General features: G+C 35.6%; 1 protein-coding gene across 2 annotated transcripts in view; it reads left to right on the top strand.

Annotated features, from left to right (window-relative positions):
• The window catches only part of NLGN4X (neuroligin 4 X-linked), a 163,466-nt gene that overhangs the window by 131,060 nt on the left and 5,672 nt on the right, over positions 1-26,734 (top strand). For both annotated transcript variants that reach the window (XM_009085481.4, XM_018909001.3), the window contains 2 exons: positions 17,569-17,754; positions 19,670-20,459. In XM_009085481.4, coding sequence (XP_009083729.1) covers positions 17,569-17,754; positions 19,670-20,459 — 976 coding nt within the window. The remainder of the gene's footprint in view (positions 1-17,568; positions 17,755-19,669; positions 20,460-26,734) is intronic.

Raw genomic sequence — 26,734 nt, 5'->3', positions numbered from 1 at the left:
TGTGTTAAAAACCTAGTCTATTAATTTTTCTCTTTTTTTCTCAAAATATGTTTAATGTCTTATAAAAATTGAGTCATCATTAGAAGAAAGTAATCCTCAACTACGCTTGTGGTAACCCAGCATCCCTGTAGAGGACACCAGGAAAGCAGGGTTAGCTGTAGTGTGCATTCAGAGGAAAACATAACCAAAGCTAATATCCACTTTGTTATGAAACCTAAAATTTTCCTTCTAGATGGAATTACTGTTTTGGTTTTTTTTGTTGGTGTAATGAAAAGGCAACAACTTTGAGAGATTTTGAGAGAAGCACAACTTCTTATAGCACTGTTGATTTAATGCCCTAAGGTAGGGCAACTCCACTGCCATCCTGAACAAGGACAAGATGAATGAATAAACTATTATGTTTTATTGTATAGGTGATTAGAAGTTGCCATATGAAAATCACTATTTTATTGTAGACCAACAGCAGTGCCCATTCACAACATTGTGATCATCTGCCTCTGTTTCTGGAAGTGAAACTGAATACATTCCAGTGGCTGGCCTCTGGTATAATCAAGAGTAGGAGGGAAGGGAAGGGGAATTTGGTCAGGAAAAAACGAAATGGTTGCATGCAACAGAAAAATTGAAGGAAAAGAAGCATTGTTTCTTGTAAGAAAAGAAGCTTCCATCTATGTGAGGAAATATATGAAATTTCATATGAAATTGAAATGTTAAATGAAGGAGTCAAATCTGATGAGGGATTTCTCATGCTATAACTTTGCTTAGTGCTGCAATCTAATTCTCTCTCTGAGGATATTCCCCAGTAACTGATGCTGGTGAGTTCATAGTTAGCTATACCATTCAGGCATTGTACTCAGGGGTTTATATGTGCTTTTTAATGGGTCTGTAGTAATTTAAAGTTAATGATCTCTTGGTCCCAGACTAGAATATAAACTTCACTTCCCTTCTTTATTGGTGGATTGAAAGATAATCTGTGTGTGTTGAAAATGTGATAGTATAGTCATGCCATCTTCAAAGTTGCATTTCAGTAGGCAATAGTGTTTTCTAAGAAATAATTCCTCACATAGATTTTGTGCTACTAGATCTATTCTTAGAAGGATTCTATCAACATCATGTGCTCACCTTTAGATTAAAGTATCAACAGTACTTGCTCTTTTGAAAAAACTTTCCATAATATCTCACTTGAATTTGTCTAAGTTTTGCTTACTGCCTTTTTGTGATTGTTATTGAGACTTTTCCTTGCCAAATAAGTGAGCTTTTGTGATCATAAATGTATTTTTTACATTGAAATTAAGTTCTATCTCAATCTTTTTGCAAAACCTCAACCTTTTGAATTCCAAAATCTAAAGAATGCAATTTCATTATGTGTGTATGCCTTAAATGTAGTAGATACCTGTTACCCTTAAGATTGAAGAGACACCTGAAGATCAGACTCAGCTCTCTGCACTGACAACATTTGAAACTAAGTGAAATTAACCCTATTTTTTTTCTTTTCTCCTAAAATCCTGCATTTTTTGGCTCATTCTTCATCCACGCTGTTAATCTCTTAAAATGAAAACTTCAGAATGGATTAAAGTGTTCTTCATAGGGATGAGTTATCTCTCTTTTCTTACAAGCTGCTTCCTCCTTAAATATCCAAAGATAGCATTGGTTTATCACACTGGAATCGTCTCTTCAGTTGCTTTAAAAAAACCCAGCCCCTTGGGGCTTTTCTAGTCATTGACTTGTAGGTTACTGCCCATTGCTCCTTCACATTCACATACTTTCCAAAGCTATGGCTTCCATTCCATGCTCCTGTGTAAATCTGTGCTTTGCTCTGGATAAAGAATTTTTTTTATGAAGTAAAAAGAGCAGAATACTGAGTGGATTTGCAGCTTGCTTCCTGGGTGTTTCAGCCCCTTTAGATCAGTCATCTGTAAGATTTATCATCTGTGATTTTCTATTTACTTTCATTGATGAAAACATTTGCTTTGCAACATGCTGAATTAAAACTGGAAGCCATATTATTTTTTATTCCATTATTAATTCTAAAAGTCATTTTTTGTGTCTTGGGTTTTCAGTTTCTCTACTCAAGTTTCTTCATTTGCAAAACAAGGGAATTGTGTTTTCTTACTTTCAGGGGCAGGGCACCAATAAATTACCATGACACGAAGCAAAACCAAAATGAAACAAAACAAAAAAGAAAAATAAACCAACAAAACACAAACAAAAACAAACAAAGCCCAAAACATTGGGAAGAGATAAGAGGGGAGGAGAAGGCAGGACAGAGTGAGATAACCCTATCACAGAAATTGTTCTGTAGACCTACAGTTAGCAGAGGCTAGTTTGACTAGAGAGTATTTATACACAGCTGTACATCTCTGCCACACCTTTTTCATCAGTTCCTTTTCCAGAACAGCAAAGCAGTAGGGATTCATGCTCTTGTACTTACTGCAACCTTAATTATCTGTGCAATAACAGAAGGAACACTGACAGACTTCTGATAATTTGCGACAAAATCCCTTGATATTAATCTGTAAAAAAAACCCCAAAAACTGTCAGGGTTTTTAACCCAATTTCACACAATCTATTTCACTTGATATGAAATTAGTCTTAGCTTCTAAAATTTGGTGTAAGCAAGGTTATTTTTTACATCCAAATTATGAAATTAGAAAGTTGTGAGCCTAGAAGTACAAGGCAACTTGACACTCAGATTTCTATCCCTCTGTGTAACTCAAAAATTCTGTTAAATGGGGTGTATATGACCTAAAGTTTAAGACCCTAGAAGCAATAATAATGGTGGACTAACAAGGAAGTAAAAAGTCTCAGATCATCCTTTGAAAATGAAGAGCCTTATATCCATCTATTTTCTCATTGAAATGAAGATTGTGTATATTGAGATTAATGCTTTTCAGGGGGTATTTTGAATACGTGTTTGGGTTTGTGTGTTTGTGAATCTGTATGTTAAATATTTTAGAACAAGAAAACATTAATAATATGCTGAACTTCTGTCCAGGAGGTTGGGTATTTTCCTGATTTCTAATCTCCATTCTCAGGTGCTATGTTTGCTGTCAAACTAAACACACAAATTATATCTGCAGTGATGTTATGTCCCTAAAGCTCTTTCTCAGGAGGATATTGATGCAATTGAAAATCTTGGATAGAAATAGAGGAAAAAAAATTAAAAACTGTGAATGGGCTGAATGACCCACTTAGAAAGATATTTGGTGACCTGCCATGAAATAGTTAGAGAATGAAAAAGGCACCGTAAAAAATTCTGCATCCTGTTGGGAGCCCTGATATCTTCAGTAGGAATAAGGCTACAAAGACTTGTTGTCACAAACAGACAAATAGTGCTTGTGAGTCATTGCTTTGGTTCCAAAGTAGCACACAAGCAAAATTGTCTCTGTTCATAGTGACACAAATTCAGCAAGTGGTAACAAACAACTCACCAGCTTGCATAAAAGAACATGCTAGCCAGGGTAAGTTAAAAGTTTCATCAATTGTTAGGTAAAATACCAATTGCCACTCCCTGTTTTACTTCTATTCATGCATTCTGCATATATTTGCATTGCAAAAGCAAAGCCCTCTGTGTATTACAAATTGTGTGGATCAAAAATGAGCTTTCAAAAAATAGTCTGAAAATTATTTTTAAAGAACATATTCTTTAGTAAGCAGTTCAAGAAATCCTTTCTGGAAAGTTTAATTTAGATGTTAATGTGATGTTGGGATGTTTATTTGGTAGCACTGCTTATTGGTCACTTGTGTTTGATTAGATATTGGACCCAAACACTATCTCTATGGTCCTTGTGGATGCCTGGTTTCATATTTAGTGTCTATTCTACAAGAATAGTGTTTGTTAGTAAGGCAGTCAGTGGAGAAAGATAGGCAGCTCTGCAGACCATAGGAAAGGCTGATTTTTCCTTAGTCAAGTTTTTTCCTAATTAAGACAAAGCAACCATCCTATAGGAAGCAGACATTGCTGGGAGCCTTCCCCTTAGGAGCAGGTAAGGCTTGCATTTAGGAGCAGGCAGTGTGAAAAACAGCTGTTTCTCATCTTACCTTGATATTATTCATACAAGATGTGGAAACCTATTTCATAAACTTACTCCTCCCCAAAAGAGATATTCCAATTGAGGGTAGAATTTATCTTTCTGGTGAACTAGGGGGACTTCAGACAAGCTAGAAAAATCATGGGGTCATAAGACAAAGAGGCAAAAGGAAACTGTGTGCATGAATAATTGAAAACTTTTAGAGAAGGGAAAATATTTAATACTGAGCAAATAATTTTATTTTATTTATGTTTTATTTGCATTATTATTTAAATTCCCATGGGAAAAAAGACAACAAAACAAAACTGCGAGACAGCCCAGAAAATAGATTCTGCAACTTTCTCCCATTCAGCAATTTGGTTTTGTTACATTTCCTTTTCTAGCAACAAATATCACTTAGTGGGTTGAAATGTTTGACAAAAGACAAATTTGTATTTTTCAGTTTGTACTCAATAAACACTAAATATACACACACTTGTGTGTGCTTGTCTGCTTATATGTGTATAAAAATTCCACTGGAGACCAGTATCTATATAAATATAAGGAAAAAATAAAATTAAAATTAAATTAATCATATTAAAAACAAGAGAGGGATTTACAATTTCTGTGTAATACCCATAAGTTATGAAGTGGTGCAAACATATGTGAAATAATGTGTTAATCTATTAATTTTCACTTTATGATGACCATTTTAAATAAGAACAGATTTGGAGAAACAGTATTTCTTTTAAATTATAAATTTTAAATTGCAAAACACAACTTTAGGTAATTGTGTAAGTTGCATGGATGCAAGATGCTTTGCATCATATTTATGTCCAAGTAAAACCAGACCAGTAAGTAAAGCTAGAAATGTTGATTGCCATAGTTCATTGCCTTCTTTGTACCAAAAGTCTAGTGAATGGACACAATAATCCATTTAAGATAGAGCTGGTGAAGTGCTTTGAATGTAAAAAACAGACCATAACATCCTGCTGGAATTGTAGGTATTTTCAGTAAGAATGTTTTTATTGTCACAAGCAATGGTAACAAAAAAGAGCAAAGAAGGTTAAGGAAAATACTAGAATAAAGAATTATTTTCATCTGTGATTGCTGTGTTTGTTCATGTGTAGTAGTTATATAAAGTAGCCTTCTGATCTGTGTCTAGGCAACACAAAATTGCTCCATTTTTATACTAAGGTATGAATGTAAATAATCATTTCAATAGGGACATACTGCAGAAGAAATAAATTACTGGTTTAACCTTCTGTAAAAGGTAAAGAGAAGCAAAAATTGTATTTTTTGAAGAAAGGGTCAACAATTACTAGATTTACAAAAAACTTTCAACAAAGTACGAGCTTAAATATGAATAAGTGCTTTAATTTTGTCTCTAATGATGTAACTTGAAGAAATTTTTGTACACAGTCACCCTCACTTTTGCTTTTCTTCACTGGGGGAAATAATTTCATTCCTACCAATGCTTTACCTAGACAGATGAGAAACAGTGATTTCTGGGAATCCAAATATGAAAATGAATTCCCAGTGCTTTTTCCCCCCCATCAGTTTATTTAACACTTCACAGCATGGTATTGTATTTCTTCTCTGTATTCTTTAGAAGCAGGATAGAATTAAATGGAACAAAAAATGTTTGTCTGGTCATTCCTAAAGATTCTTTTTTCTGCTGAACATTAATCTAGGGACAGGCAACATGCAGCAGAAGTGCTTTTAATGTGCTTAATGGTTTTTTTCATTACCTCTCAGAGGACTGAGAGTCTTAATTTTAGGATTATGTTCTTGAATACATGATAATAGAGAAAAATATGAAGTATGAAGATGTAGAAACCAGCCTAAAGAGCTTAGCTAAAACTGCAGAATGTGAATTCCTAGCCCTCAGAACTGTTTTCTAAAGAAGCAATTATTTTTATTACATTCACTTGTTGAAATAATAAATAGAAAATAATTAGGTTTATAATACTATTTTGAAACATTCAAAACATGAATATTTAGCAGTGTCGAACTTTTTTTTCACCACAATAACATCTGTTTCATAATGAGAAGAATTCAGGAGGAAGACAACAAAGTCCATATATTCAGCATTTACATTTCATAAAATAAGATTCATGTGTGCAAATTCAGAAGCAATTTGGGCTTTTCTGTATATTTAATACATCTTTTAGAACTCTCTCTCTTAATCTTGTGCTATGTTAAACAATTTGAAAGCATACAAATTGTTCTAGGAAATAAATATGTTTGGCTTTATAAACAAATTAAAGCTTTTCAGTTATCTCAGATACATCTGAGATAACTGAAAAGAAGATCTGTCTTTTTCTCACTAGAGTAACCAAAGTAAAGTCTGGATTCAGTCATACAACCAGAAAATATTACCATATTTCTTTTGCTCCACATTGATTTTTTCTTCAACACATTCCTTCTACTGCTGGTTGGTAATTCTCATATTCTTACAACTACTTTGCTAGAATTTGTTTAGCAAAGTAAGAAACTCTTAGCTTTTCTAATTTCTCAGTTGCCTTCAAACATATTGAGGATCATTCTGAGTAGAAATTAGCTGAGACTCAATTTTTAGTAGTGATGTATTGAGTGCAGGTGAATCAAGAGTATTTGCTGCTCTAATGCATGTCAGCTAATGCCAGGAGAGCTGGACTGATTCCACTGGAATAAGATCAATCTTGGAGATTTTGATAGCATGTTTCATTTTCTTAAAAGAAGGGGTAGTACAAATTACCAAAGCATGGGAACTGCTGTCACAGCCTCGCTCAGCCCTGACAGACAGCAGCAGTTTGTACAGCCATCCCTCTGACCTGCGCTGCTTCCCAAGTGGGTTCTCTGTAATCTCCATCTTTCTTGTACTTTCTTTAGAGTAGTAACTGATCACCTTCTTCCCTGCACTTTCAACACCACCTTGCTGCATTGGAAGATGAGTCCAGTCTGACACCCTTCTGTGGGTGCTCCCTTGCCTCCCTGGTGGCACATATCAGGAGGAGCTGAGGTCATGCTTGTCATGCCCTTTAATTCCTATTAAACTTTCCTTGTCTCGTGAAGAGTGATTACTTAGTGGCTGATCAGAGGAAGACTGTGACTCTATGTTTTAATTTGGTTTCTAGAAAAGGTGGTGGTTTGTTTTTTTTCCTTTCTGTCCTGACACTGTCTATAATAGAAGATTTTCTGGAGACTAATCTTTACAAAAGTTCACCCCTGTGAGTAGGGTCCTTCTACAATTCCTACCTCTTTCTGAGAGGCCAAATTATTGATAATGTGAATATTGTATAGCAACTGATTAAGGACTGAATTACTTTGCTTTTAAAATGTGTTGTGTTGAATATGACATGAGCATTGGGGAGACAATATGGACGATATCCCCAAAAATAATATCTAACATTGGGAATTGTCACTTCATCATTTCCAGTGGTCTGTCAGAAATCACCAAAACTGAATCCATCCTTGGGGAAAAAATTAAGATCTAGAGCAGAATTTGGAGATACTTAGAAATCCCAAAAATTTTTCAAAAGACAGTTCTAGCTTAGTCTCTCTATTTAAGTTTTCTTTATTCAAGTTTTCTCACATGGTCTGCAAATCAATATATGCATATGTAACAAAAATAGTGTAATAACTGAAACCATCACTATTAGCTGACCACAGTAAGTGTATCCTCAGGTTCATAAAAAAACCCCAAACAAATATAAAGGATAATAGTAATTCATTACTGTTAACCTTTATATTGATTTAGTGCTAGAAAACATATATTATTAATCAGAGAAGCACAGAAGAAAGCACCAAAACCCAAACCCAAGAATAAATATATTAGTGAGGAAAATCCCACATTAGCTGAAACATTAAATTAAACAAATCTAATCAACATTTCCTTTTCTAAATTATGAATGTAATAATTTAAAATCTAATTCCTCCCTGTGGACCATAAGTAATTCTATTAGGAAGCTGTTAAATACCACTTAAGAAAGTTTGTGTGATGCCTATGAAATGGTAGCTACAGTAACACAAACTCAGCTATCAACAAGTGACTTATTAAAATGTCTAAAATTCTAATGTTGGTTCTTTCATCCTATTTAAAAAATAAGTTTTAAGTCCCTTGTTATTACAGCTTTTTAAATCAAATTACATGCCAAATGGCATGAAAAATAACATACAAAGAGAAAAATACTGGCAGATAATAAAAAGTAAACAATGAGTGGAACAGTCTCTCATCAGGAACACATTTCATAGAACAGTGGTTGTTTCCACCTGCTAAATTATTTTAATGGTTATATTGTTATTTATATGTTATATTTTTAGCTTTGTGATTTATGCATTTATATAGTATTATTGAGAATAAGCCTAACTGAATGCCTTGAAAAATCTCCAACTGATTAAGAATTGCAAAGTCAAATCTTTTAAATAATCAGATTTTGGGCAAAACTGGTACAAAAAAAGAAATAATATTTCACCTGTTATGATAATGTGTTAGGACAAGACTAATCATGACCTTCCAAATTTATTCAGAACTTTATATAAAACATATGATATAATGTGTTAAAAATAATCAAGCAACTGCATGTTTTCATTGATTGGAGAAGAACATATTATTGTCTTCAATATTTTTTTTTCCAAGTTGAAGGAATGTCCCAGATTACAAGAAAAACCTGTCCAGTTTATGACTCCACTTTATCAAAGTCTTCTGGCAAACATCATAGTTATAGACATTTTACTTGGTGGTTTTCTAGAGTTGCTTTTACTTTGAATAGTCAAAGCATACTTTAAAATATCCTGATCTCTGTTTAAATGATTGGATTACTGAGGCTATGAAAGCAATAAAAAGGGGGGTGTTATATATATAACTGAGAAGAAGCAACACAACCCAGTGAGGTAACTCATTATGTCTTAACAGAAAATGGTGTCTAAGAGGGTGAGGGCTGTCCAAGGAACAGAAGCAAGTGAGACCCCTGCTAATGATCACTTGTTAGGCCTCTCCCCTTTTCCCTGTGGTCAGTCCTTGCAGAAGTCTGCTATCTGAAATCCCATTTCATTTTCTAACTGGTTCATGATGTCTGGCAGCCTAGTAGCCATGTAGTTTTTGCTAAATGCTGCATTTTTGCCTTTTTCCTACTTTTTTCACCCCACCTGGAATACTCTGAGTAGCTCTGGGGCTGCCAGCCTAAGGAGAACATGGATCTATCTGAAAAAGTCCAGAGAAGAACCATGAAGATGATTGGAGAGCTGGAATACCTCTCCCATAAAGGCAGACTGAGAGAATTAAAGCTACTCAGCCTGGATAGGTGAAGACTCTGAGACGACCCTGTAGCAGCCTTTCAGTGCCTAAAGGGGCTGCAAGAAACCTGGATGGGAGCTTGCATGAGGTGTTGTGATAGAGTAGGGGGTAACGGCTCTAAACTGGAAGAGGAGAAATCAGGAAGAAATTCCTTGCTGTGAGTGTGCTGAAGTACTGGAGCAAAGGAAGCCCAGTGTTTGCCCAGAGAAGCTGTGGCTGCCCCACCTCTGAAATTGATCAAGGTCACATTGGATGTAGCCAGGTTGAGCAGCCTGGTCTAATGGGTGCTGGCAGTAGGGGGTTTGAAATTTTATTTCTCTTAAAAGTAAAATTGCATAAAAGCAACAAATATGTTGAGACACTTCTTTTCTTAAATACAGAGAAAAAAATTACTTCCTGGAGTTCTTGACATTAACATTTTGAACCCTTTCTTTCTCATTTCATTTTCACAGTGGCTTGTAAGCACTTGGGTTTTGACACCAGTATTTTAATGCAATAATATTGTCAGCTTGGTCAATTGGTGTTTTTCCTACAAAGAAAAAATTACACTTAATTTCCAATAACGCTTTTCTTTGAAAGATTCTAACCTTTTGAAGCTGATAATTGAAGATAGAAATCCCCTTGCTGTTTTTAAAGCTGGTGCTTGCCATTTATGTCATGTGGGTTAACTTTCCTGTCATTTTTAAGGGTACACCTGATGTCTTTCTATGTCTTTAAAATATTAAAATATCTGAGTCGTATTTCTCTTTTAGGGATATACAGCCACAGATGTTGTCTCATCATCATAATATCGATTGTTTCATTGAAAAAAAAAAGTATGTTAATTTAGTCCTAATTTCATGTAAGTTTCATCTATATTTTATAATGAAAATAAAAAAATAGTTTCTAGCTTTCATAGACCTACAGCACACCTCTTCTGGATGAGACAGGCACTTCTACAAAGTTACCAGATGCTTTTGTTGCCTTTTTAGAAATGAAACTCGAGATAATTTTAGTAAGGAGGTAATATAAAGGGGGTCTTTATTTGAAGGTGCTCAGGAGCAGTTATGGAAACATGTCCATGAAAGCCAACCCCTACAGGGATGAGTGCACATGTAAAGGTTTTAGGAAATTAGCATAACTGATAAAGAGCACCAATTAGAAGGACAAGTGGTGATGTAATTCCCCCCCAGGTTGAGTTCCTTCTCTGGAGCCCCCCCTTCAGCCCTGGCTGTGCTCTGTCCATGAGAGTGTATCCCTAAGAGTTGTTCTTGGCTCCCAGGTAGAGCCAAGAGAGCACTGGGACCTTATACCTCCCAGGCTTGGAGCTCTGGAATTTGTTTTGTCTTTCTGCTGAGGGAAAGGCCATGGAAAAGTACTGGTAAAACCAGCTACTAATACAATAGGTGACAGAGTTACAAATATATGTGGAATAATACAAAGAACATATAAAAGAAAAAAGGCAGGACCCAAACGGCATCACTTTAGAAGTGGAGATTGTGCCATAGCTGTGAAATACTGTATTGGGACAGGTGGGAATTAAGGTTCTTATGGTGGGAATGAAGGACTGAATTAAGGTTCTTCAGAGCAGCCCACATGATGCTGTGGTTTGTGTCTATAGCTAATGTAGCATTGATAACAGACTGATATTGTGGTTGTTGCTGAACTGTGCTTACACAGGTCCAAGGTTTTTTGTTTTTCCCATGCTACTCAGAGAGAGTAAGATGGAGGTTGACAGGAGTTTGGGAGGGTGAGCAAGAAGCAGGAGAGTGGACCCACATTGACCGAGCAGACATACCATGCTGTATCATCATACAGAGGACACAATGCCAGAGGAAGAAGTGGGGTGGGTCTGACTGCCAAGTAGCTGTTGTTCAGAGAATGGCAAGGCTTCACTCTGCTTTTGGGAGGTGGAAATATTGTCCTTTTCTTTAGTTACTTTTTTTCTGTTTATTTCACTTATTGTGTTTTATCTCAATCTGTAATTTTTCTTGTGCTTGTTTTTTGAATTTCCTCCTCTGAGAAGAAAGAGTATGTAACTGAATTAGTGCTTCATAGGTAGTCATGGTATATTTTTCTTATAAAATGCCTTTGGATCTGACTGTCTAGATCAGTGATTATGAAATATTTTAAAATCGTAGGCTGATGACACCAGTTATTTATTGGTCTCTCCTGTAACACACACACACTTGTTTTTTCCATGGCAATAACATTCCCAGAGCAATTAATTGATTTTAGCTTGGTATAACTTGCTGTTGATCAAGCTGTTAAGAATGTATGCAACTGTAATCTTTTTTACTGAACCTGCTGTTTTATTGATTGTATATTATGTAATGGCAGGTTTAACTTGTGAATATTTGGTTAAATGGTAGTTAAGAAGACAGTAGATCAGTGAATGTGTTCTGAAATGTTTGATGCTGTCATTGTTATTTACCATAGTTTAAAAAATATCTACATTCTTAATGACTGGCAAAAGCTTCTTCAGTGACACTTCCTATAGAGTTATGTGCTATTCATCATGAATAATAACAATAGAATTGAATGGTGTGAATATCTCAAATCTCTAATATTTTAAGGAACATTCCTTGGCCTAACCTCATTGCACAATAGCTTCAGAGCATTTTGCAATGAACAAGGCAAATTTAAGAGCAGTTTAAGTTTAATGTACTAATTTAAATTAGATTCCTTAAAAACATTTCATTGTAGAATATCATAATGGCTTGACTGAAAGAAACTGTTTCTCTCCCTGGTGTTCTGATAAATTTATGTTAAGAAGCTTTTCACTGTTTAGAAATATGCATAAAAGTAGGTTTTAAATCTTGTTAAAATGTATCCTGTTGTCTTTTCTCATTCTTTTCCTACTAAGTGTTCTTATGCACATTTATTATCCAGAACATTTTCAAAAGACTTTTATATATTTCAGATTAGATGCTTCCCTGAATTTTAAAAAAAATAGATTTTAAGTTTCAGTACTGAATCAATATAAAAACAAATAATAGTCTCACCTCACCATCTCTGACCTACTCTTTTGTACTGCATGTAGTAATGAGATGATCTTTCTAAACAAACAGATTTATGTTTTGCCTTCCCAATAGAAGTGATTGAGAAGAATCCATCAAGGCAGAATCAGAAGAGACTGCGTTTTTTTAAGTCCAAGCTAGAAAATTGAATTAAAAGCAACAATGACCTTTATATTTTAACAAAATCTATACACTCATATAAAAACTGTAAACTGGATTATCTTCACTACTTGTTTCTCTTCACTTACCATAAACTGAGTTAAGATTTAAATGAATGTTATTTGTGGCTGGATATAGTAAAGAGCCATGGCATGCAGAAATTCCCTTTTGTGACCACTGCTTCAGAATCACACTCTATCCTAAGTTTCTGAATACTAAAACATGCGTTTTGTCACAGCACCTGCAAATTTCAAACCAATTTGCAGCTGGAGGAAAGGAATTGTTGTTTTGTTTTCAGGATGAAGTCTCTGTGTAACATTATTTCTGCACAGACCCATGCATAGCCCTGTGAGAGTCCTCTCATTTGTTTTAGTCTCTAGGTAGAAATTTCAGGTGCAGCCGTGATGCTTTCTCAGCTTTGCATAGGCCAGTCATGCTGCAGGAGTTTGGGGTTTTTTCTGCTAAACCTGTGCCAGGGACACCATCACTCTATCTTGCATCCCTCCAGCTTTTCAGTAATGCTTACATTGTACTGTTAATAGACACAGAGTCAAAAAAACCAAAAATATATAGTTATATTGATTCTAACCAAGATATCATCCAGCCAAGCATCCTGCCTCCTAACACTATTGGGGATGTTTGGGAATGGTTAGGGAACGGAAGCATAGCCAAACTTATATGATAATTCCCTCTAATGCTTCTCTACTCTCCAACTATTTCTATTTCAGGGTCTTCCTGAACCAACAGCAGTCTCTGTGTTCTCAATAATCCCCAGTGAATTTTACTTGGCATTTGAACTTGTCCACTTTTACAGTAGTAAATATGATAGGTACAGACAAAATCTATTAGAAAATATGAAGGCTCTGCTGTATGCTTGCCATTTGCTTTGAAAAGGCCCTACTCTGGTATTTCACAAATGTAAACAAAAAAGACATGACTGTACAGCAAAGCACAGTCCAAAGCACAGTCTCCAGTATCTTATTTATATTGCTTATGTCATAGTTCTGATCAGTTTCTGTACAAATCAATCTTTGTATGTCTCCCAACAAACAAACTGCAGCAGGCTATTGGACAGCAGTCATGAAAAGGCATAAATACAAAAGAAATGTGAACTAAGAAAATGCAGCAGAGGCTTAAAAAAGAGGACTTAAATAGATCAAAATGCACTATTATGTTGATTTTCTACGTATTTTCTGGTGATTAATTTCTCGATGTGACATCTTGGCTGTTTAATGTTTCTTACTAAGTTTGGCATTATTTTTTGTCTGAGGGCTGTGTCTCAGAAATTAAACATTTTGTTTTTAGGAAAACCTGTGAAAGGCAGAAGTAGAAGAAAAAATACTTCATTTACAAACAAAATATGTTTCATTTCAAGATATGCTTTTGGAATTGATTGTAGTACCTAGTAAAATTCATGATAGAATCAAGTTTAATTTTCAGTATTTATATTTTCTCTTCTTAAATAGAAAAAAATCAAATACAATAGTTTGAATTTCTGATTTTATTTAAATCTGCGAGTCAGTGCAGTTTACCAGTACCAAAATGTATTTGTAAGTTTTGATACTATTTTGAGTCCAGCTTTCACCAAGGCAACTTCATCTTTTTTCCACAGGGAAACAGTCCCTCCAGCTTGGGAGTTGGAAGGGAGAGAGAGAGAGGGGTAAAGGCACAAACCAGCAGAGAAATATTAATATTTAGGCTTTCAGACAGCTATGAAATTGATTTGAAATGTATTAGGCCCATGGGGACAAAATAGGAAGATAAAGAATGGACTTTTTCTGCAGTGATGCAATATTAGGTATTACCATGTGCAAAGTGTCAAAGGGAAGTTTTGTAATTTATTTTTTTAAATAATTTAAAAAGAATGAGAAAGTAGGTCATATAAATTTTAAAATGAAAATTATTGAAAGATTGCAGTTATCTTGGTGATTTTATTTCTCTGTCTCTAAGGGTGAAATCAGAGCTCTCAGAACATAATTTAAGATCTTTAACAAAATGATGTTTAGGGGGTTTTCTCCATTGCCTTTATTTCTTCCTAAAGCTCTGCATGTTAAATTGAAGTCCTGTGGTTGGGAAAATATGGGTTTTATCCTGACCATTTTAATTCAGATCAAGAGTGTTTTTCCACAGAAAACCTCAGTACTGTCACCTCTCCTTGCACATTGTTTCACCTTGCAGAGAGTTTGTTACAGCTTGGGCCCTTCCAGGTGAGTTTCAGCTGGAAGATGTCCTGCCCCTTATGCACTATGTCCATGAGAAGTCATTCATTCAGCCCATGGACCAGGCAATAACTTGGTCATGGTAAAATAAAGGACATGAAAATGTGTACAGTGGACAGGTGTCCATCCATTCTCTTTAGACTGACTCTGGAAGGTCTGCCAGCTGTACTAGGGATGTGTAGGCATGGCCTCCAACCACTAGACAAGGCTGGAGCTGAACAAAATTAAACTATTTGGGTGGATTTTATGGATAATTTTTTTTCTACTTGTCCCAGTGGGTGTCTGCATAACATCTTAGTAGTAATGGGGAAATATCACCACTGCTATGTTGGGGCTTAGTATCTCAGTAAGATTTCTGTAGCATATGGGAAAACCAACCATAAAGATGGAGCTAGGGATTTCTTTTTGTCTAAGTGGGGTCTAAAGGAGCCTTGTGTGTAGCTTTGTGTGTTGACTGTGTTATCAAAACTGTTCAAGTGACAGCATGTAGCTTTTGAGTACATGCATTTTTAAAGGCTGTAGAAAAGGAAAATTCCCAGCAATTTCCATTTGCAATCTTTTTCTCCTTGATGATTTCTATCTAGCAGTTTAAAATGAAAAATTTTTCTTTATTGCTTTCCTTCATAGAGTCAGAGAAAAATAACAGTTATTTCAGGAACTTCAGTTTAAAGAAACATTTTTTTTCTCTTCACTGAAGTAATATAGAAAAAAGCCAAAAACCCCTTCGTGTTGTGTATTTCTGGACAAATAGTTACTATTTGCCTGAATTTCTTCAAATAGCTTTGAAAACATATTTTGATCTGGTACTCAGAGCATAAAAGAAAATATATCCTTGGCAAGAAAAGACAGATTTATGAATTCAGTTTGTGTAATGTAGGGCTGACTCTTTGCCATGGTGATTAGTTTTTAAATTAAGAAAATTTGTTCTTGCAATTAATGAGAATCAGCAGACAACTGTGGAAACAGCAACAACAAAAAAGTCTTCATCTTTTGAACATTAGATATTCATTGACTGCAGTTTTACCAAGTTCACCTTTTAGAACATTTGGTAAGAATTCAAAATTAAGAAGTTCAAACAGCTTTAGTTCGATGCTGCTAGTAGAACTAAAACAGGTTTAGGCTCTGAATATTAATTACCATCCTTCTTTAAAGGTTACAACAGTCTCTTTATCCAATGGATGTCATAGTTCTGATTGAATAAAGCCTTAATTATAGAGTATTATAGAATATTGCAGTGAGCTACAACAACAAAGCCAGCAAGTGGGTTATTCTTTCTTTGACAGGCTTATAAAGATAATAAAGGCATATGAAAAAAGAGAAAAACACATCTGTTAAAAAAAAAATTGAGACAATTATGGATTGAGTGTTTATTTTTTTCTCCATTTGCATAGAAGAGAAAAAAAAAGTTACTGCCATTCTTATGTCTGTGCTTTCCACAGTAGAGACTTTTTAAATGAAAAAGCTTTATCATGGCATTTAGCAATATGGATATGATTTGTATTCTGCTTCCTCCATTACGTGAATATCTTCCTTCATGTGTATTTTCATTTTTCCTGTAAACAAAAAAATTATTACAGCCAGTGCAAAGAGATCTGTTCCCCTTTACCAAAGCCTGGGAAATGTACTGCTAAGTCTTTTTTCCCATAGGGACCTAAGACTCACCTACCAGGCAGGAGCATGGAGGTCTTGTTACAGCAGGCTCACATGGTTTATGATAACAGACTCTTTCTTTTCCAACTGCACCAGACCATAGACCTCCTGTGTCCTGGGTCCGCCTTCTAGCAAATATTTCTCAACTGATAATTAGCTGGAAAAAACCTGCCAAGCAATGTCCTTGTTTTGTCTTTGACAGCTGCCACTGGTGCCTAAATCAGTAATGTCCATCTGAAAACTTCCATATGCTGTAAGGTATTTCTAACAGACTTCTGACTTTGCAGATGTCTAACAGGAAAAGGTCTATGGGAGTTAAAGAGAGGACTATGAGTACATGGCTCAGTGTGGTAATTTGGACATAGCACAAGGTCTTAACTCTGAATGATAGGCAGCAGGGATAACTGCAGTGTTTCACCTTAGCTGGTTTCAAAACAACAAAATTAATCTCAGTCCTAATCTTATGGTCATTTTGTTCTCAGTTGCAAGACAAGCAGCAAACATGCCATGCTTTTTTTTCTAGAATCTGATAACCACAGTACAGGAACAAAAAACAGTAGCACAGGTTTTCCTGCAATTTCCAAAGAGAAAGACAAGACCTGATTTGTTCAGATAAAATCTTGCCACCGAAGGCTATATTGCCATGGATTTACCTGCTATCTTCCTAATAAATATCCTATGTGAAATTGAAGTGTAATTTTTTTTTCCTAAGCTTTTTCATGGTTTTTTTTTTTTTTCTATTTACTTTAGCCTTCTTTTTTCTGTTTTGGAATACATTTATCCATATCACAAGTACAGAAATTTAAAGAGCTATGTAATTCAGGACAATTTTAGTAAGAAATATTTAAATTAATGTGTGTTAAAGTAATGAGTGTTGTTCTCAGTCATAGACTAGCTATCTTGCATCTTTGCCCAAAAATGATTTCCTAATATTTTGTACCCTATTCACATCCAGTTGTAAAATGTTTAAAATTGTCTTTATGTATTGTTGCATTGTTACAGAAATATTGCAAAAAAACAATAGTGATTCTCATAAATGGGATCTCTGAAGTAGGGAAAAACAAACTCAAGCAAAACAGCACACAAAATGGGTTTCTCTGCTTGCTCAGGAGACATTTAACTAGGACTGTGACCTTTAAAAAGAAGAAAAAAAACCACAGAAGATGAAAAGATGGGAAGATGTGTTGTGAATATGTAGATACCCTGTAGCTAACTCTGTATCCGGTGAACTAAAATTATGGGGTTTTGCCTTACAGGTTTTTTAAGTACTGGGGACCAAGCTGCAAAAGGCAATTACGGATTGCTTGACCAAATCCAAGCTTTACGTTGGATTGAAGAAAATATTGGATCTTTTGGAGGAGACCCGAAGAGAGTTACTATTTTTGGATCTGGGGCAGGAGCTTCCTGTGTCAGTCTCCTGACACTCTCCCACTATTCAGAAGGTAACAATCCTCCAGGCAAAGTGCTCTGTTTAATTTTTTTTTTTTAATGTTAAAATATAGTGCAAGTGCCAAATGAGATAGGCTGAATTAGAATTACATGAGGTCTGCAGTTTTTGTAAAATACCTACTAGATAGAATTCTGGATTTGTATTAGTCAACATAAATATGTTTATAAGGAAAACTGAATGCTATTACAGCATAAATCTCATGCAACAAATGCCATGGGCAATATACTTTTTTCTAGCTTTATCAACAGATTCCGCTGGCTCTTCTATCAAAGAATTTGCCCTAATTAAAATTGAAAAGAGCAATGACCTTTCTGATTTTTTGTACACTCTTGGCTGCACTTCCAACATATATGTAGATGCTTTCCTTACTTAGTAAAAATATAACTAAGCCTTATTAAAAACTGTGTTTAACTCCTCACAAGTACTGTGTGATCCCACACATTATTCTTCAGATTTTGGTAAATGAGCTGTGGGATTTCTACCTTTAGCACCTCACCCTCCAAAACAACCCAAACCCAAACTCTAAGAATGTACAGCACCAGAACTGAACTATAAATATACCTGGTGATAAGATCAAATCTACAAAGACTTGGTAAAAGACAGCACCAAAATATCTATTGTATTTATTATGCCATGCCATTTCTATCACAATAAAACAGACAGAAACTTGTAACAAATAAGCTGTAGCCAGAAGTTGTAGCAGGGAGGCTGGAAAACACACCTAATTTTGAAATACATTTTTATGCTCGACAATTATTCTATTCATACAAATAAAATTTCAGTGAATAACTGTTGATCAAGCCATGCCAAAATCAATCAGATGGAACCATGGAAAACTTAACTGATTAATTAATTGAAATTTTTTAGTGTGTGCATTCAGTCATAATCCTCAAAGGTATATTGACAAAACCTCACATGCTTTTCTAGCTTTTACTGTCTTTTGCATTTTGAGAACATGGTGGTAGAAACCATGTGTGGAAGACACCCAAGTATTGCAGTTTTAGTATAAAATAGGCCATTTTAGTGATCTTAAAAAAAAAACCAAAAGAACTACAGATGGGGCAGATTCACCAGTAAGCTCCCCTTGCCTTTCAATGCTTTAAGCAGAGATGCTCTTCAGATTGGGTTTTAATTTTTTTTTATATTAGTGTACATAAAACAACCAGAAAGAACCATTAATTATCATCTTACTCTCTTGCAAAACAATTTAAATGTATGTTAATTCAACATATAAGCAGGGTTACACACACACACACACACACACACATACATATAAAATTCAACATATAGGCAGTGCTAACATATTCACACAATAACAATTAAAAAATTAAATGGCAAATAAAAAAATCAGCATAAAAGATTCAAACATATGAAATTGCTTTTAATACAGCAGATTTTTTCAAGTTAGTATGATGCATGGCTTTTGTGAATGTGTAATTTTCATTTGACCTTTACACTACTGAAAGGCGCATTTATGAGTGTCATTTACATGGCAAAGTGTGTATGATTGCCTTTAGCTGCCAGTCCTTCAGAGAAATTTTCACAGGACTGCCAATGGTAAAGCCAGAGGACTTGCATCAAAGACACAAGAAAACTGCAGTACAGGAATGAGCTTAGTTTTTCAAACGGTAACCTGAAACCTTCATGCTTTTTGTGTGTGAGGATCAAGAACATGGCAGATTTTAATTAGTAGCCTATTCTACATAGCATAAAAAGGGAGCAGTGAGTAGGATCTATGGAAATTTATTCAAAATTTCATTGTATGCATCCTTTAGGGATTCTATAATCAAAGCTTTGTTTCTTTAGTAAGAAATACTTTTCATTTTTTAAATATATATATATATATATATTTTTTTTTTTTTTTAAATATCTAATTGGATGTGTATTTAAACGATTTGCACCTGCAGGTTTGTTCCAAAAGGCAATCATACAGAGTGGAACAGCCCTGTCCAGCTGGGCAGTGAACTATCAGCCTGCCAAGTACACTCGGATATTGGCAGATAAAGTGGGCTGCGACATGCTGGATACCACTGATTTGGTTGAATGTCTTCGGAATAAGAATTACAAAGAACTCATTCAACAGACTATCACTCCAGCCACGTATCACATTGCCTTTGGACCTGTGATAGATGGAGACGTGATTCCAGATGACCCTCAGATTCTAATGGAGCAAGGGGAATTCCTTAACTATGATATAATGCTGGGCGTGAATCAGGGGGAAGGTTTGAAATTTGTGGATGGCATTGTAGACAATGAAGACGGTGTTTCTCCCAATGATTTTGATTTTTCTGTCTCCAATTTTGTGGACAATCTATATGGTTATCCAGAAGGGAAGGACACACTGCGAGAGACCATTAAATTCATGTACACTGACTGGGCGGACAAAGAAAATCCCGAAACCAGACGGAAGACCCTGGTTGCTCTTTTTACAGACCACCAGTGGGTTGCTCCAGCTGTAGCCACGGCTGACCTGCATGCCCAGTATGGATCTCCAACATATTTCTATGCATTTTATCACCATTGCCAAAGTGAAATGAAACCCAGCTGGGCTGATTCAGCTCATGGCGATGAAGTCCCTTATGTGTTTGGGATTCCTATGATTGGTCCCACAGAACTGTTCAACTGCAACTTTTCCAAGAATGATGTCATGCTTAGTGCAGTGGTTATGACATACTGGACTAACTTTGCCAAAACCGGGTAAGTGTGACCCCTAGCATTCATTTTGTTGATAGCATACTTCTGAAATAGCCAGTATCCCATTCCAGTGGCCTCAAAATCTGATTTTGAAGTAGTAGTATAGGAATATTTGTGTTAAGATAGGAGGTAAATGAGGCTTATTCATATTTAATAGATTTTTAATTAATGTGTTCCCTCAAACTATTTTCTTTCAGTAGCTCAGTGAGAATAATAACACACTGTATTTTTGGTTCAAAAAAGAGGACAATTACTAAGACAAAAAAACATGTCTCAGAGAAAAGGTGGTTCACTAAGATACTGAAAAATCAGAGGTAACATGTCTGCTACTTGAAGAAGGAACTGTCAGGCAGATAGCACTTATCTGCTACAAAAGAAAGGAAGTTCTTGTTTTTCAGCGACCTTCACAGGGATGAGGACTCAGGGAGGAATTAGAACAGAAAGGCAGACACTGGAATTTTTTTTTCCCTCTGAGGGCTATAATGGCAATAATAAATACTTGACTGGAATGAAGAAGAGACTCAGATATAAATTTTGCTTCGAGAAAGTTAAAAAATTAAATTAATTCTGCTTACAAAAAAAAAAAGGACATCAAAATTTTGATGAAATAGAGTTGTAAACACCAAGGAAAAAACCTTCAAAGCAGCTTAATCTGTGAGCAACATTAATAAATTCTGCTCTCTTCCTATAACATTCCTTTTAACAGTATTGCAGTGTTTTATTTCAGTGGCAAGGGCTTTTTTTGTTAACCTTGAGTCTTCAGTACCGAATTAAAACAAAGATACTTGTGTCACAAAGGGGCTGTAAATCTTCCCACTGAATGTTTAATGGCAGGATTGGGCTCTGAAAACTGCAGCTTTACTGCACTGCAGTGAACACTGTGCAGCTATATAAGAAAAACTCAGATGCCTATTGTGAAACACTCAGAGGCTTCAGCTGCCCTTGTAGCCTTCCATGGTGGTGGTTGAGAGAGAGATTTTGCAGTCTTAACAAGAACCTCAAGCATAAATTGAGTAAAAACCAATCAAAAGCTTCAGGTCAGTGCACAAGGAAAAAAAATTCTTTTGTTTTATTGCATATCAGACAAACAGGTACAAAAGCATGCAGAAACCCTGGAGTTCAGCAACAAAAATGAATGGACTGTGTAATATTTAGATGTATTTGGTAACAAGAAGTTATCAGTACTAGGATGGGGAAACTTTGTGATGAAATCTTGGTTTGTGGACAGACAATGCTGTCCGAAGGCTGTACCACATGCTCAGAGATGATGATACCATCAGTTTGTCTTTATTTTGGTAGATGAAATGCTATGTATACATAGAGGACTACAGATCCTTACAAATATACTCATTGGAATTATTATGGAGATGAATGATCTCCATGGTCTCACTATTGTTTACAATTACTTTATTACTATTCCCTGTTTATTAAGAAGTTGAATTTAAGCAGTTTTTGAGGCTGACAGGAGCTTCTCACAGTCCCAGCTGCCACCATTATTCACAGTTTAAAGCACTTTCCAGCTGTTGCTACTTGAAAACTAATTTCAGCAGGCTATACCCAGTTCTCTGGTTATAAAGCCATCGTCATACTGTACCTAAAGGCAAAAACAGGTACTTTGGGAGGGCCATTAGTAATTTCTGAAACTTCCCCATGGCTGATGAGATAGGAATGGGGTATATATCCTATTACAGACTCACTCCCTGACAGGCAGTCTGAAAGATGTATCATTAGAAATGGCTTCTAGCTGTAAAATTTCAGTTTTCAAAGGAAAGGAAAAGAGCAACACAATGCAGATTGCCTTGATGGGGTCTTTTCTTTGTTTGGGTGAACAATGATTAATTGTTCTGCACTGTACACGAGAATACTTGGAGGCAAATAATATTTTAAGATTACATTTGTTCTGCACCTCTGGTTCCTCAAACAGAAAGGCAAAGGTTGTAACACCTCAAGCCTAGAGCAGTGGGATCTCTGGGGTAACTGTTCTCCATTCTGCTCACTCACCTGCAATTTGGAATCTCTGTACCCATTCAGGTCCTTCAGCTCTCAAGTTCAAAACTGCATTGCTGGGGGCTCTGTTTTTTTTTTTCCCCCCACCCTATTTTTAATTGATTCCCATCCTTATTATGATAGTACTTGTCTTTCTTTGTATTTGTACCCATGGCAACACATAATCTGAAAGATTTTATTGTTTTGCATATACCTGTAGGTAAGCTTTGAACATTAGAACTGCAGATATATTTATTTATTTTTAATGTGTTTGAGACTGTTCCAATCTCTATGACTCTCCCACAGAGGCTGCATTCAGGTACTTATTGTAAAATTATGGCTCAGGTGGTGCATCATTCAGATGGACTTTGCTGGGCTTTTAATGACAGGCCATCCATTGCTAAAAAGCACACACTGTTTAATGGGCCTGCTGCCAAGGCTGGGTTTGCAGGGCAGGTCAATCTTGTAAAATCAGTAGGTGAAAGACACAACACAGGGCACAGTGCTTTTATTGTGTTTAACTTGGAAGTTGGTTATTGAAGCTAGGAAATAGGAGGCGACAATTAAAGTGTTTAATGGCAAATAGTTTGTGCTTAAAATGAATGCTTGGAAGCTGCATTTTGCTAATCCTCTACCTATGACTTTTTTAAATGATGGTGATTATTATTATTAGGAGTTTTTCATTTGGCCTTTTCAAAACTGTGTTTCCAACATGCCTTAGAAGTAGGAAAACAATTTATTACAGAGTAAGTTTGAGATACTACATATGGGATACAAAAATAACATTAAAATACAGTTTTGAATTCCTCAATGCACAGAATTATATATGAGAGCTTCTTTAAGAGGTGCACTTGGAGCTTCAGTCTGCTGCCAGTGGTGCCACCCTAACTGTAATGGTAATTTTATAGGCCAAGTTCTGTTTGTCAGGACCATGTTTCCTCCCTTGCAGACACATCAGTGGGGAAGAGTGAACAACATGAAGTCAGTGTGCCAGTCCTTCGCAGATACTCTGCCAGCTGTGCTCTTGTGAAGGGTTTGAAGATTCACACAGTAGATACAAAGCCATACTCTCATTAGAAACATCTATTAGGTTTCTAAAAATTGCCCTGGTTTTGAGGAATTACAGTACTCTACTTTTTTCTCCCGTTCATCCAGCTCTACCTGTGTTGGTATTGGGAAAGAAAGGTCTAGAGGATAGATCCTTGTTTTCTTTGTATTTCAGGTAAATACTCCAGAATTATTTAGGTACAATTGATTCTGATGCACAAATCTGAGTTATTAAAAATGTCTGTGTTTTGTATGCAGTTTGGTTCTCTAATAGAAGACCTGATTAAACTTGCAGTTATTAAAGTGTAGTTTCAAATCAATTCTCAAGCAACTCTGTTTTGAGGCTGTTGCATTTCTTTTTGATGTTTTCATCTGAAGAAATAGCTGTCTCCAATGACAAATCTGTGTTAGTCTAACAAAACAGTGTAGTTATGGTTTGTGTTCCTTAGCTCTTATGAGTCCTTAGCTGTTAGTTCTTTGCTGATAGGGAGCATGGCAACAGTGGGACCTGACCTCTCCTTGAGGAGAGGAGGTAAGGGAAAACATGCCTGTGAACCAGTCTTTTAAGCAGGAACAGCAGTATTAGTATAATGACAGCATGAAAAGAATAAGCAGAACAATTAAGAAAAGCCAGTTTTTCCTCTCTTCCATTTATTTTTTTTTATCATACAGAGAAAAGAGTACTACTGAAAGAAAATAAAGTATCTAGGGGCCTTTTAGTGAGTTGGAGACAAAGATTATGTAGATGTGAAGACATTTTGCTCTCCAGTGAAGACAGAGAAGAACACAAAATTTAAAACATTTCACATACATTAATGTAACAGTTCCTGAGTGATAGTCTAACTACTTCTCTGGCAGAAGTAGTTAGAACACAAATGGTGTTTCCCCATCTTATAAGGAATTTGGGATATGAGAAAACTTCTTAATTCACTATTCTTTCCATGAAAATATAACCAAGTATGAAATAACCAGTTCCTTCATTTACCCTCCAGGTCAGCTACTAATCTACCTTGTGAGCAGGAGTGTGTTTTGCTCTTCAGACAGCATCCATTGCAGGCATATTTACTTCATATCACCTGAGAAAAAACTTATGTTTTGACTTTACATCTCTAGCTCATGAGGTGTGAATTGAATGACAATATACAAAAACATCTAAAGTTGTGCAAAATTAGTGCAGACTGAAAGTGGGAGGGAGAAGGCAACAGGTGAAATGGGATTATTCTGCACATTAACAAAAATATACCTCAGAGAAGATATGGTCTTCTGTCATATGGAAAAAAATTCAGGCATTTCATGATGGGGACGTTTTTTGATGAATAACGTGTTTGAATTCTAAAGGTGGTAAAAATAAGTGATGAGATAGCAAAATAAATAACAATAATCATCAATCTTGTTGTAGTAGTCAGATGAAGAAAAGAAAAAGCCTTCCTACCCACTGACAAATGGGGAAACAAGAAATCTCCTTCCTGTGATAGCCAATACTGTAAGAAGTTCAAAACTAGAAATATATTGTTCAGATTATACTGTTATCATCATGATTGCAGTGGATTTTTAAAGGAAGGTTTCCTGGCAGTCTTTGTTATGAAATTACACACTTGAGCCTCAAGAATATCTAGAAGCACAAAGGAATTGTGAGAGTCTGAAAAGGCAAGGGAAAATTTCAAATTAAAGTAACAGATCAAGAATTTTGTTGAACAGATGATTTGATAGGAGAAATGATTGTCTGTACATCTATGTTTTATGCCTACCAATAAAACAGGAAAATGGTTTATAGTAGGATAAGCTGCCCAACTACCCCAGGAAAAAACAAGCTGTAAGTTGTAACATCATGAATTTTCTGCAGGGCTGATATCAGGATGGCCAAGGGAAGTAAAAACTTCTCTTGTTTATATCTACTGAACATTTTTGGCAAATGATCATTAGTCTATAAAAACAAGATCCAAGGCCATTATTAAGATCTAGGACTGAACTAAGTTATTCCTGTTTCTTCTAAAAAAACTCAAAATAATTTAGATATCTATCTTCCAAATCCAGAGAGACTATTCAGACAATTTTATTTCTTTTTGAAGTGAACAGCCCGAGAGTTGATGTCAATGGCAGAGCTCTGATATCCTCAGCAAAGAAATTACTTGTTTATAGGGATAGTTGTTTTTTTTTTGTTTCGTGTTTCAATGGACAACTTCATGCCCACACAGAGCCATGTAAACAAATATTCAAATACAAGCTCAGACTCATGTAATGTTATTTTCTCTCTTGTGTTTGGAGGAGGCGGCAGCATAATTGGCTGCTCCCAATAAATACAGTTAAAAATGACAGATGGAAGTAGAGGATGGCAGAGAGGAAAAAGAAGGCTGATATTTACTTGTTTTTGTAGGGAAAGGGAGTCACAGGATACAAAATGGGTAAGGTTGGAAGGGACCATAGTGAGAATGCTAATTTTAAAAAATGTTATTTACTAAAATAATCATCAGCTATGAGGATAATAATAATTTATAGGACCATTAAAAATTTTAAAAGTGCATGTCCAACCTGGCTGCTTTTTAAAGTGAGTTCTCAGTTTCTTCATCTGCTATACTGTGTATCAATTGCAACTTGTTTACAAGAGCTAACTTAAGGAATCCGTTCCCTCTAGGACCACTCCCAGAGTCTTTTGAGATGTGAATCAGAACAGCAGGGGGAAGACACTAGACTGTGTGCCAGAACTCTTGCAGTATTTTGATTTTCAGAAAAGAAAAATGTTTTGCATTTAGATAATCTTGTTGATTTTTTATTTGCTTTAGAATTTATATTTTGAACACCAAAGTTTTTTCAAAGTAGCTATATTGAAATGGGCCAATATTTTTGTGTTTAGATTTTCCAGATCTTTCAGTCTGTTCTTTAATGACAAAAAAAATAGTTTTATTTCCTTCAGTGCATGTTAGAATCCCTCAAAGCAGCAGCATTCATCTGTTTCTGTACAGCTTGGAAGGGAGTATTACTTCTTTAATTTGAAATGGGAAGAACAATTACCAATGAATTATTTATTAATTATTTGTTAACAAGTCTTTTTTTTCCTGAACGAACAAAATTTGGCAAACTGTTGAAAGAGAGAAGCAGGGCAGGAGGGAAAGGAAGGAAGGAAGGAAGGAAAGGAAGGAAGGAAGGAAGGAAGAGGAAGGAAGGAGGAAGGAAGGAAGGAAGGAAGGAAGGAAGGAAGGAAGGAAGGAAGGAAGGGACGGAAGGAAGGAAGGAAGGAAAGGAAGGAA

The sequence above is a fragment of the Serinus canaria genome, chromosome 1 (genome assembly GCF_022539315.1).
Source record: "Serinus canaria isolate serCan28SL12 chromosome 1, serCan2020, whole genome shotgun sequence".
Lineage (NCBI taxonomy): Eukaryota > Metazoa > Chordata > Aves > Passeriformes > Fringillidae > Serinus > Serinus canaria.
The sequence above is the reverse complement of the archived record's forward strand: the minus strand, read 5'-3'. Positions and strand labels throughout refer to the sequence as shown.